We start from the raw sequence: 13,338 nt of genomic DNA on the forward strand, positions 1-13,338 counted from the left end.
ATGCAATGCCAGGGGTATATTTTACAGATAAAATGCTAAAGATAGGTTGCATTTCTGGAGTGTTAGAACATGGTTAGATTATTGTCTAATTGTAATTTAAAAAATAGATAAAAATAAAAAAATAAATAACAAATGTGCCAGAAATACCATTTTACTTCCACTGTGTAGTCAGACCAGAGGTAAACTGCATAAAGTGCTGTATTCAAGATCTTCAGCTGCCTGGGCTCCCTGCCTAATTAGGACAGAGGACAGAGACGACTTGCTTCTGACCTGAACTTAAAGGACTTGGGACTCAAAATTACCTAAATGTATCTCTCCAACCCCCGAGAATTTAGGGGGGGTGGAGGTCATTGAAGTAATTAAATAGGGAGTGATGAAAACTGACCTGATTTTATTATTAACAATCTATATCAAAGTGCACAACTTCATATTCATAACTACTGCAGCTAAAATGCTAAAATGCTTGGGATTTTACTGCTTTTGTTTATGGATACAGAAAAAGCCCTTCCTACCTGCAGGTGTCTGACGATATTCACAACCTCTCTGGTTGAGTATGGGTATGTAATGGTGCCCTGATCTGCCATCGCCCTCAGCTCTCCAAACGCTGCTACTAGTTTTTGAAGCACTGGCTCTGGGACATCTGGGCCATACTGCTTTAGCATGGCAAGTTCGGACTGTGGCTTGGGATTGTCAACTGCATGGCAGCTGAATATGTCACCTAGAGGAGGTAAAGACACAACATTTCAAAGTAAAATGTATACATGGTTTTCCAGTTTTTATCCACTTCTCAGTAGCAGATACAATCTAAAATCCCTGCTATTTACCTCTAGACTACATACGGTTACAATACACTTCAGATAGACACTTATCGCTTATTTGTCTTAGTAGGGTCCACTGTGCATCAACAGCACACGGGACATTTGTGTACTTCCAATCTTCTGAAAATATTCCTCAAAAAGAAAAAGCTTTTATGATCCTATTCAAAAATACACAATTGTAAGAATATGTTTTTCAGCTGACACAGAAAGGGATTTTAGGAGGAAATATGGTAAGCCATGGAGGTTGCAGGTACAAAATAAGAAATCCAATTTTCAGCAACCAGCCAGTCAGCAGTGATACCTGCTGTGGTTTCATGTTCAGCAGCTGCCTGGCAGTCTAGTCTCAATCCCTGAAAGGTCACACCTCTAAAAACAAAAAAATAAATAAATAAAAATTCAACATACTGTACCTAATGCTCCAAAGAAATCATTCCCCAGGAAAGGAAAGCCAGGTCTGTTTGCCAGCACAAGCATTCGGAAATCAGGGTGGATGACAATAGCATTCGGCCTGCCTCTGGCAAAGGCTGGATCTGCAACAACAACCCTTCCATTCTCAAAAGGCAGATTTTAAAAGAAGGATTGCTGCATGTTAGGAGAGAGGCTTCCATGGAAGAACAGCTGGACAACATGGGTCTCAAACATACAAATAATATCAAATACAAAAAACATCAATCATGTGGCCTAATCTATTCTTCTAGACTGTATACTTTAAATATGTATTGTATTAAACATTTAAACATTCATATTTCAGAATACATTTATATATTTTATTCTATCCACTGGAAACTTAATTGAGAATGGACAGATTATTCTTAACATATTTCATAAACCTTTTTTTTATTTCTGTATTGCGTTCTACGGTGTATATTTTGTGAATTTTGTAAAACTACCTCTAGAACTCGCTCCAGTCTAAGTGAGTAAATTGGGTAATAATCAAACAGAATGATTAAATCGTATAGCGCTGAAGGAAGGCGAGACTGATTACTGCAGTTTTCTTACCTGCAACAATTCTTCTTCCGTCGGCAAGAATCATTTCTCCGCTCTCTACCAAAGTCTTTAAAATGCAGGTGACGTTGGTTGGGGCTTTGTCAGCTTCATCTATAACCAGGATGTGTCCCATCTTCACTGCTTTCACCTGGGACAAGAGGGTTAAGAAACTGCTATTCTATACCAAGATGACCTTTCCAAAAATCGAATCTCAAGCACATTACTGACCGTCTTCTAACAAATGGCTGTAATTAAAAGTGCAGTGCCCCCCAATGATATAGAAATAGATCAACAAGCTAACACACCCCCTTGAAATGTGCACAAGCTGCTCCTGCGTTTGAAGCCTTCATCCCACTCTGTAACGTTGCAAATAAAAAAGTACATTCCTGCAACTTCCTGCAGCATCACAAGGTTGCAAGGGTCACAGCATATGTAAGTAAAAAAAAATAAAAAATCAACTTACACAAGTTGGGTCTCATTTATGATACTGCAAAACTGTTTGTCACGGACCATGCACCTTTAAGTGGTATGTGGCTTTAATACTGTATCTAATTATACTGCTCTCTCCCCTCCTAATCACAGACTCACATTAAAGAGGGTTTTTTTTAGATGTTATCATAAAAACTTTATAATTCTCTTTCCCAAGTAACTGAGGACCTCAGCAAATCCCAAGTTTTCAGAAATTAAATAAAAACCTGCCTTAAAAGGAAAATTAATCAATGGTTTGTACCTCATTTTGTAATATAGGGCACCTATAATTGAACAAGCCCATTATAATCATCAGGTGACCTATAAATCAATGAACCATTAACTAAGTATATGTACTATTATTATTATTATTATTATTATTATTATTATTATTATTATTATTATTATTATTATTATTATTTTATTTCTTAGCAGACACCCTTATCCATGGCGACTTACAGTCGTAGACAAAAATACATTTCAAGAACCAGTACAAGTATTAATACAATTAAGAGCAAGATAAAATACAATCGCTTCGGTTCTGGCAAGTACTAGCAAGTTATAGATTATTATACATTTTAAATCATTTACATTTCTGTTGTTTTTTTTTTAAAATATATATATATATATATATAGAAATCACCAGGCACTCATTTATTGAGGGACACCTGCCTGGTATTTTGACAGGTAGGTATATAAACCAGGTGAAATGTTTGTTAGGCTGTCTGCATTAAGGCTAAGGCCTGGAGAAGAGACTTGTGTGGTCAGACCTGGAAAGGTACTGTGTTGTACACTGATTCGTTTGAGTGACTGGTAAACAGCTTAGCCGTCCAGTTTATTTCTTTAAGAACTTGGGAAAAGTTTAGTTAGTACTCGTGGGTGGAGTTAGACTTTTATTTTGTTTATGGATAAATAAATATACAGGCACGGCCCTGTCTGCAACATATCTGTGGTCCAGAGAGTTCATTTTACACAAGAAGACAAGTGTTTTTAAAGATAACTTAAACACATCTTACAGATTTCCTTATATAGCTTTCAAGCACATCAATATCAGAAGAAGTTTCAAAACCACATCCCCTAATATCGTAACAGTTTAATCTGGCTACTGAGTCATGAGTCAAGCAGGGAGCCAGCATTTCAAATGACCAGGCTGTGAGAAAAAGACCAAAGAAAAAATAATAATAAAAACTTCCAGTATCCAGGCTCACTGAACATGCATCGTGACTAAATTCAAACTGACCAGTGGTGAATCTTCATAGATGATAATACCATCCCGAACGGAGGGCTGCAGAGTGAGGGTCTGCACTGTGGTGTCTCTGCAAGTCAAAGAAATGTTTTATACTTACTAATTCACAATGATAGTTTAATTCACATGACAGTCTGAAAGTGATGTCTGGGGAATGTGGAATAGGGAATCCACCCACACTGTGCACCTGCAGATTATTTTCAGCTTTCTATAACATAAGGTCAGTATGCAACTACGTATCTAATACCCCATGGTATACTGGTAAAAGCTGCAATGATGTCACTGACAGAGCCATTTGTTAAATCCTATACTAAATCAATTCTTTCTATACCATTTTCAGGAAAGTGTTTTTTTATTGGACATGTTATGTATAAGTTATTTTTTCAGGGATTCGATGCGATCCGTCACAAATGAACCCCTGCTTATAGTTTTACAAACCTTTAGGAAGACAGAGTGAAGTAGTGGCCATCAGGTTTCAATGGAGGAAACATGTTTTAGCTTGTGCCCCTACAGCTAAAACTAACATACTGTATTAGACTGGAATGTAGTAAAGAGACACCAAGGGATGGTATTATGATGTACAACTAAGACGTATGTGGGACATTGCAGCTTTAATCTGCCCCATAGGAACACAGCTGCATTCATTTCAAATCCATCTGTATACTGCAGAGCTGTGATATCTGACTGTGTATCGTTCTGTTCACAGCCAGTTGAAATTGTAGCTCACTCGTGTGCCTGTCCCCAGTGTAAATGTAAAATTGCCAATTACAGTTTGTGATTCCTTGGTGATACTGTACCACACAGCAAACAAGGAGGCAATAATAAATCGACAATTAAAAAAAAAAAAAGTTTTTACAAAACTGGAGTAAACGAGGCGAATCCACAACAAGAAGATTAACCAGCAAATTAAGTCAGCCCTATCATATTTCTCAAAGACACCTTGGAGACGCAATACTGACATTCCAACTTTTACAAATGTGGCAAGATACGGATCTCTGGGAAATGAAACAGAAGCTGGATTGCATGTCGGGTGGAGCAAAGCAGCGAGGAGCAGCAATGCAGTCCTGTGCTGACCACAGAGAATGGGTCTGAGGAGTAAAACATGTTCTCTTAAACATCTCCTGGAAGTTTGAACCCTGTTTTACCCACGGTGGAATACATAACACTGCTGTGTGTACGGACAACCGTGTTACACACAATCTACTGTACACTTTACTTCTTCAAAGCCTGACAAAATATTTTCTAGATTTAAACAGTGTTTCAAACCGTGACTGGGAAAATACCAAGAATAACTGAATACAAATGTACTTTCACAGAATGCAAAGTTCATAGTCAATAACATTTAATCTGAAATATTACAAGTTTTTCAGTCCAAAAAAAATAGCCCTAGCCCTTTTAGGCGCATGTCCTCATAAAAACATGCATGTAAATTGTTTCCTGGAGTGTCTTTATGCAGCTATTCCTTATATTTTGAAGTAGTCCATTGAAGGGCAATTAGGACATTTCCATTCCTCTCAGTCTCCTGCTGCCACTTCTATTACTTTTGTTGATTTTCTGTCATGGCTAAAGTGAGAGCCATGGCTGTATAGGCCTTGATTGTCATCTGTCCTTTAATGAATTAATCAAAAGACTTTCTGGATTAGACAAGGTTTTTTTGCATTAGCGTGGGAGGATCGTTTCCCAGTGATTTCTGTGCTGGATCAAGGAATATACTTAATGCAACCCTAGTGATATACAGTGCATTGCAATCTGTTTAACCCTCTGATTTGTTGTGAATGTAAAAATGGCGGTGTTTACATGCAAGTTTTAATCGCGGTACTATAGTGCATTCATGACGTGTCACGCGCAAATCACGCATGATTGTGCTCGTTCCAAAAGAGCACAGCAAAAAAGTGTGTGACTCAAGTGTCATTACGCTTTGGTAAAGCACGGTAAAGTGCATGCTAATTGGCCTCATTAGTCCCATAGCAACACACTCCACAGTCGTGCAAAATACTTAACGATAGACTTTCATGAAATAACGATACCTCCTCCACTTCCCCTATGTAAAAGAAAATAATAACATACCGCACATAAGCACACTTAGCCTCAGCCACGCGTAAAAGGGCTTTATCTCCCCAACCACAGTAGCTAGAGCGTCCAAACCAACTTTAATGTGAAGAAGACCAATTGTGAATTGTTTCACAAGCTCTTCTTTACATGTGAATCAAACAAATAAATTGTGAAAAACAATAACATACCGCATATACGCACACAGCCTACCTGACACATGTAAAATGGCTTTATCTCCTCAACCACAGCAGCTACAGCGCTCAAACCAACTTTAATTTAAAGGATGCCAAATGTGAATTGTTTCACAGTCTGTGTTTTACCTGTGAAGCCTAAGAATAATTTGTGAATGCAATAACATATCGCATATACACACCACTGTCCCAGCGTCAATTAAAAGTGCTTGATATCCCCAACCACAACAGCTAGCATTTTCAAAACAACTTTAATTTAAAGAAGACCAGTTGTGAATTGTTTCACAGCTTCTGTTTTATATGTGAATCATAATAATAATTTGTGAAAAAACAAATGGTTGGGGATATCAAGCCATTTTACGCATGTCGGGCTAAGTGTGTGCGCATATGCGATATGTTTTGTTTTTCACATATTATTCTTAGGATTCACATGTAAAACAAAAGCTGTGAAGCAATTCACAACTGTTCTTCTTTAAATTAAAGTTGGTTTGAACGCTGTAGCGGATATCCTTTATCCTGCAATCTCTTTTCAGCGCGTTTGGTGATATTTAAATAAACCCTCACATAATGTTATTATTAATGAGGTCGTTTGCATTTGAACGACTAAATTCTCTCTCTAAAATAAACTCTCATGTAAACGTGGAAGCAGAACTGTCATGACCAAAAACGCGCGAGAGATCTGTTGTCACGCGTTTCAGTTTTTGCTTGTAAACTGCCCCAATGTCTTCCAGTCAGCAATGTAAGAATCCACTACCTTTTAGATCAATTGAATAGAACCTGTTTTTTTATGCAACAACAAGACTTCATTTTAAAGCACAGGTATGTGTTGACGTTTTTTTTTTACTAGATTTTGTACATGTTTAGTATTCAAGTACAATGTAATATTTATTTGTGTAGTTTAGATTTGTGCTTGTGAAATTTTAAAGACATGTATTCAATAAAGAATTGTTGAAATAAGAAGAAGAAGAAGAAGAAGAAGAAGAAGAAGAAGAAGAAGAAGAAGAAGAAGAAGAAGAAGAAGAAGAAGAAGAAGAAACACATTTGTTTTGCTTAAAGTTATAAGTTGAACGTGTTATGTATGTGGGCTGCACTAGCACCCCTTTCCGCCTTCTGTTTAAGCAGCAATGATGAGGCTAACAAAGGGTTCATTCATTCATTCACTATGGTTGACTGACATCAATGGAGATCAACATCCACATCCTTTTTAAACACGAATCTGGGTACCAATTTTAATACTAATATTATTGGTGTAAATTACCTGTCCTGTTTCACAAAGACATTTAATGCAAAGTGATCCATTAAAAATACACAAGGAACAGTGTTCCAATTAGGAATTCGTGTTTGAAACCTTCCACGATCACTTTGGCCTATATAACATTCAGATGCTATTAATAACCCCCCTTGGATGTTTAGAGTAGCTTTTATGAAATATGACCCCCATCTCCACCTCCCATGAGGAGTGTCCCAATTTGCCATGAACAAAAATAATTTTGTTTAACCTTGGAAAGAGAAGATCATTTCAAATGAATGCAGCTTCAAGTCACACAAACCAGTTCTGAATACAAAGCAGTGGGACACGTGATAGCCAGGCAGGCTTGTCACACCTAAACATACCTGTGAAGTTGCAGGTACTCCCTCGGCCTGTTCATGAGCTGTAGAAATCTGTCAACTATCTTGTTCTTCCCAACGCCCTGCAGGGGGAATGAATCAACAGCTTTAAAAAAAAAAGATTAAAGGCAAATATAAATGAAATTCCTGCAAGCTGAGCTTTAATGTACGAATCATGAACAGTAGTTTTGGTGCTCGGCCCAAAATCAAATCAAAAAAAAAAAAGACGGTATGATTTAATGTGAAAATCCCAACATCCAATTCTCTTGATACATGGAATGAGGAGGTTCTGCTGAGCCTGCACACAAGGAATGACTTTCACCCTGCCAGGCAACCCTCAGTAATGGGTTTTCATAATCCAGCAAATCAAATCATAGCAGAACCTTGCCCCCTGGATTCAATGTAAAATGAGATTATTATGTAAATCCGACTCAAACTGCAATCGTTATTCATGCTTTAAAAAGAAACTTCTTAGAAGAAACAGTAACAAACACAAGCTGTGCTAATGCAACTCATATTTCACATTTTTTAAGGTGTCATTCTGGGGATGTTATATCCAGTAAGTTATCACAGGGAGCATGACATTTTGTGTTTTCCGTAACCACTTGCCAAAGCAAAGAAATTATTATACAGCTGCTGTTGTTTCCAAAAGTGAATCTAGGTTTGTTTAAAATTTCAGAAACCTCAGGTTTCTGTGGTGCATGTATATGGCCATCAAAGGGAAATATTAAACAGCACATCGTGGCTGTTATGTAGGTCAGATGACTGTTCTGGTATATCTCATGCACAAAATGTATCTGAAATGTGTCCATAACACAGGACTCAGAACCTCACCTGGTTTCCAACCAGCAGCAGGTGCTCCCCCAGCAGGAAGTCCTTTAGCATGTCCTCCATCACCATCATGTGCTACAGGAAACAGAAATTACTGGAGTAAAAGTACAGTAAAAACAGTATTTCCTAAAGTCACTGATGAGTGCAACTTATGTACAGGTACTGATTACATAAAGTAAAGCTGCATGAACCAGTTACTCGATTAAGTGAGATCAAGCTCTCCACAGGTGACGGTCATTGGTGCTGATCGGGCTAATTTACCATGCCAAGTGAAACAAGTAAAGAAACAGAGGTTTGGGTTTGTGTGGATTGCTGTTCTCCACAGAGTAATAAAATAATCATAAATTTAAAATAATCATCAATTTGTTTAATGCAATCTCAGAAATATAACCAGTAGAATCAAGACAGAGTTTTACTACATTTCACAGAGAGCTTAAAAAGATTAACTGAAGCAGGTATTTTATTGTAATCCTTTCTCCTGCAAAAGCTAATATGGTTATGAACATATGGGTGGGGGAATTTATTACAACAGCAATAACATCTATTGTATGGAGCCAAGCTTGTCTTCTCATTAAAATGTCTCAAAATGTAATCCTGATTTTACACTTGGACAGTAATTTCATTCCACTTCATCAGATCTATAAAAAGAAGTCGCATGTTTGCCTCTGTTGAAGATACAAAAGGGGTTGCAGTTTACGATATGTGGTATAAACCCAATTCAATCAAAGCCTGGAGCCCTTTACACATTTGCACTCAATCAGCCTGCTTCTCCCTATTTACTGTACCTAGAGAAAACAGGCCACCTGAAAGTAGGGCAAGCAAAGAATTCTTGCAGGTCCACAGGGACACAAAAGCCTAATGGTTGATTTATTGCAATCTTCCTTGACGCAGAGATTACTTATTAGGTAAGCATTGAGACATACAGCCTGCCACTTTATTTCCTTTTATTTCTTGAGAACTGGCAGAAATACAATTTTAATACATGTATTCATCTTTCGTTTAGTACTGCTTGAGCAATTCTCAACATGTCTACCACCGCTTGTAGTGTGTAAGATGCACCCATAATGCATACTCGAGAGTGTTTGGGGTGTGTGTGTGTCTGTGCGTGCGTGTCTGTGTGTGCGTCTGTGTGTGTGTATGCATCCGTGCGTGTGTGTGTCTGTGCGTTCGTGTGTGTGCGTGCGCATGTGAGTGCATGCGTGCCTGTGTCTATGCGTGCGTGTGTGTTTGTGGGTGCGTGTCTGTCTGTGTGTGCGTCTGTGCGTGCATATGCATGCGTGCCTGTGTCTATGCGTGCGTGTGTGTCTGTGCGTGCGTGTATCTGTGCATGTGTGTCTGTGTGAGCGTGCATGTGTCTGTGTGTGCGTGACTGTGTGTGTGTGTGTGTGTGTGTGTGTGTGTGTGTGTGTGTGTGAGGGGTTGTAAATGTGGCAGGTATTCTGGTTACCTGAAGATATCTACTCACTGCTGGGTTTTAAGAACTTGGTTTGAATATTTTAAAAAACAAATTATACAGAAATGGGTGTCTGGAGAAATGCTGGATTCCTGACATCCATTTCCTGACACACTTTTTGTGCAAGAAGTGATTTCAGGAATTCCTCAGCCCTAGATTTTTTAAGTAATGCACAGCAGAAAAGCTTATATTTTTCTTCGAACAGCGTATTTGCTGTTCACCAGTTCAAGGCTCTTAAATAGCAAGCAGCACAACGGCTTCAATGCCCTTATCCTGTTGTGATGTTGCAGATGGAGGGGATAAAGAAAGGTTAAAAAAAAAGCAAAATGAATGCTAGTTTTTAAATGACAAGCCATAGAATACACCTGCATTTTATTCAGCATGATACAAATCACAAATGCTAAGGTGCCATCAGAACTCATTTATTCAGGCGGCACTTGGGTGGTATAACCCACTTATGATTCCATTTTAGGAGCATGCAGTTAAGATGCTTATCGTTTCAATTGAAATATTTCAATCAGAGGGGGAATCCAAATCCCTAAAAACGAAATATGACTTTGAATACCTGTATACAAAACCACACTGCGCTGCTTTGGACAGCTGACCCAAAGGATTTGTTCAATCTCTATTCTGAAAGAAAGCCTAAGCAGCTTGATGTCAAACCAATTGCACTCAGCAACGAAACTCTGCAACAAGATGAAAATGATTCTATGGCTGTGATTTCATCTCCACACCTTTCTAACGACTTCAAAAGCATTCTTTTCTATCCAGATCAGAACTGAAGGAGCATAAGAAACATTTAATGTCTCCACTATTAAATAGAAAGATGATCATAGAATTACCTGAGCATTTTCATAAAATAGGATGTCAGGAACTTTCATCATCTCATCTGGATTATAGACAGGAACAGAGACATTTCCAATTTTCAGTGTTCCATCTTTTATTTCACCTAGAAAATACATTTTTACAACGGCACCAGTGTTAACTGTTGACAAAGAAAAGGCTAGCCATAATACAGGACAACAGCTCTAACTTTCTTATCTTGACTTTATATTGCTCTACAAAAGGAACAATAACCTGAAAATAAAATGCATGGACTCTAAGCCACAAATAAAAGTAAAATAGCACAAAAGGCATTATGACCTTGTGCAGCATTGAAATATCAATAATTAAATGGGCAAATGCTTGTGGTTGGACCAAAGTTTGCTAGCGAGGAAATGGCTGTTAACAACACAATTTGTTGACTTGAAACTCAAAAGTTGCTACATTTGCCTCTCTGCCCTGCTGCTATTTGTCATTAGGCACAGATTAACCACGTGTAAATGCTTTTTGAATTTGGAGATGCGTTGCAAGTCAAGTCAGACAAAAGTTAAATCAGTTAAAAAGCTGGTCGATATAGTTTATTATTGCATCAAATGAACTGTGGTTCGGGAGCAGATGTCCAGTTCTGACAGATGTACAGTACAGTATGCAGATCAGACTGGCAAAGCAATAAAATAGTGGGACATAATAATTGAGACACAAGAGACTAGTGTGCCCTTTTGAGGTGTGGGATAGCGAGGGTTAGTTGGCAGGTATGCTTGGAGGAAGGTCTTGGGACAGGCTTCTGATCTGGGCATGGTAAGTGTGATCTCAGTGAGGATCAAGTAATTTCTTTTCGGCATCCATTGACAAGCTTCAGCTGTGGCTTCCAGTGAAATCTGTAATACAGCACTGAGGTTGCCAATAACCAGCTGTCAACTGACAGATATCTACAAGGCTATTTTCTTCATATCACATTACAATTATCAGAACAGCCGTTTAGGAGAACAAATTCATAAGGCTACACTTAATTTGGAAACCAGAATGCTAAAAAAATAATAATAATCTGGCAAAAAACAACATTCTAGCTTACTATGAGGTTTCAAATAAACACAACAGAAAAGACTCACAACTTGTATCCTTTTCTTCCTGATTTGATACAACGGAGCTGTCCTCAATACCTGAATCCAGTAAGTTCTTATGCAAAGCAGATCTCGCAAGGTTAGGCAAAAACCTGCAAACAGATAAAGAAAAAGGTGCTGTTAGTTAGCTATCAAAACAAGTATGTCCAGTGGCGCTGGAACGATTTCTATAGTGAGAGTGCTGAAAGCCATTGAACAAAACTGTAACCCCTGTATATGATGGAAGCCATGCAAAGCCAGGGGTGCTGCCAAACCCCCAGCACCCCTCGCTCTAGCATCCCTGTAAATGGTTGTAAATGAAACAACTACAGCTTTCAGCATGATGAAAAAGCTGATGATCATGATTAATATCACCAGTATGTACATGGTTCAGAAAAGGGTTCTCCTGCCTGACAAACCTCACAAAAAGAGCCAGACATTATATACCTGGACTTCCAAAAAGCCTGTGACAGTGCTGCATGAAAGACTACTCCTAAAGCTGCAATCCGCGGGAGTACAATGAAGTACATGCAAGTGGACACCTAACTGGTTAAACACAAGAAGCAGAGTACTTGTAAGAGAGGAAACCTCTAGCTGGGGTCATGTATTCAGTGGGGTGCTGCTGGGCTCCTTGCTTGGACCCCTGCGGTTTCTTATCAACAACTTAATAAATTAACAAGCTTGTCAAATTTGCAACCAACACAAAGCTTAGGGGAGTGGCTGACATGCTTTCTAACTTCTTCAGTGCAAAAATGTGACATACAGATGGACGAATGTACAGACAGAAAGACAAATACTCCCCATGATCTGATAGTCCTTTATAGTGAATAGAAGTGTGTGACAAGTAGGACAATGGAATTATGTTGTTAACAACAACCAATTTAATACCAGAACTAACATTCTTATGGCCACTACAGGAGGCTGTGTGGTCCAGTGGTTAAAGAAAAGGGCTTGTAACCAGGAGGTCCCCGGTTCAAATCCCACCTCAGCCACTGACTCACTGTGTGACCCTGAGCAAGTCACTTAACCTCCTTGTGCTCCTTCTTTCGGGTGAGACGTAGTTGTAAGTGACTCTGCAGCTTATGCACAGTTCACACACCCTAGTCTCTGTAAGTCGCCTTGGATAAAGGCATCTGCTAAATAAACAAATAAATAACAAACAACAGTGCACAAGTCCTAAACAGAGTCAATGAGACTGCACACTACAAACAACACTGCACAAGTCCTAGAGTCAATGAGCACAGGTGCATTGTGCATTGATCAGTTTCATTATTTTGTCAGCCTCCCTACTGAACTACAGTTTAATCATCACTTTGCTTTTTTTGTACCTCCAAAAGACTAGCACTACCATACTGTATCTCCAAGAGGCATTAGCAGAGCCAAAACAAAAGCAAAAGCAGTTCCTATATAGAAAGAAAAACTTCTGTGGACACATTTCAACCTCAGTGTTTAAAAACACATTCCTCCAATTCTGTCAGTGCAAATGCATTTATTACACATACAGCTATGGCCAAAAGTTTAAGTTTATAATTTTAGGACTGAGACGTAATTAAAACACAAAAAATATATTTAGATATTTTATTCAACATCATGTAATCCAAGAAACTACAAAATGATATTGTAAGTCTCTTACTTATCTATCCAGTATGCACTTTATCAGAGAATCACAAAAGCTTGGAATTGTATCCTTCAGTATACTGCCATCCTCTTTTTCAGATTGTTTTTGATTATGAGCAAGCATCCTGTTTGATTACACCTCTTC

General features: G+C 38.4%; 1 protein-coding gene across 1 annotated transcript in view; it reads right to left on the reverse strand.

Moving 5' to 3' along the window:
- The window catches only part of LOC117405972 (von Willebrand factor A domain-containing protein 8-like), a 107,527-nt gene that overhangs the window by 55,004 nt on the left and 39,185 nt on the right, over window positions 1–13,338 (reverse strand). Inside the window, exons 18-25 of the mRNA XM_034923815.2 lie at window positions 11,586–11,689; window positions 10,497–10,603; window positions 8,205–8,276; window positions 7,377–7,453; window positions 3,514–3,589; window positions 1,818–1,953; window positions 1,229–1,348; window positions 513–718 (exon numbers count right to left, since the gene is read on the reverse strand). Coding sequence (XP_034779706.2) covers window positions 513–718; window positions 1,229–1,348; window positions 1,818–1,953; window positions 3,514–3,589; window positions 7,377–7,453; window positions 8,205–8,276; window positions 10,497–10,603; window positions 11,586–11,689 — 898 coding nt within the window. The remainder of the gene's footprint in view (window positions 1–512; window positions 719–1,228; window positions 1,349–1,817; window positions 1,954–3,513; window positions 3,590–7,376; window positions 7,454–8,204; window positions 8,277–10,496; window positions 10,604–11,585; window positions 11,690–13,338) is intronic.

Source organism: Acipenser ruthenus, chromosome 9 (assembly GCF_902713425.1).
Source record: "Acipenser ruthenus chromosome 9, fAciRut3.2 maternal haplotype, whole genome shotgun sequence".
In the NCBI taxonomy this organism is placed as follows: Eukaryota; Metazoa; Chordata; class Actinopteri; order Acipenseriformes; family Acipenseridae; genus Acipenser; species Acipenser ruthenus.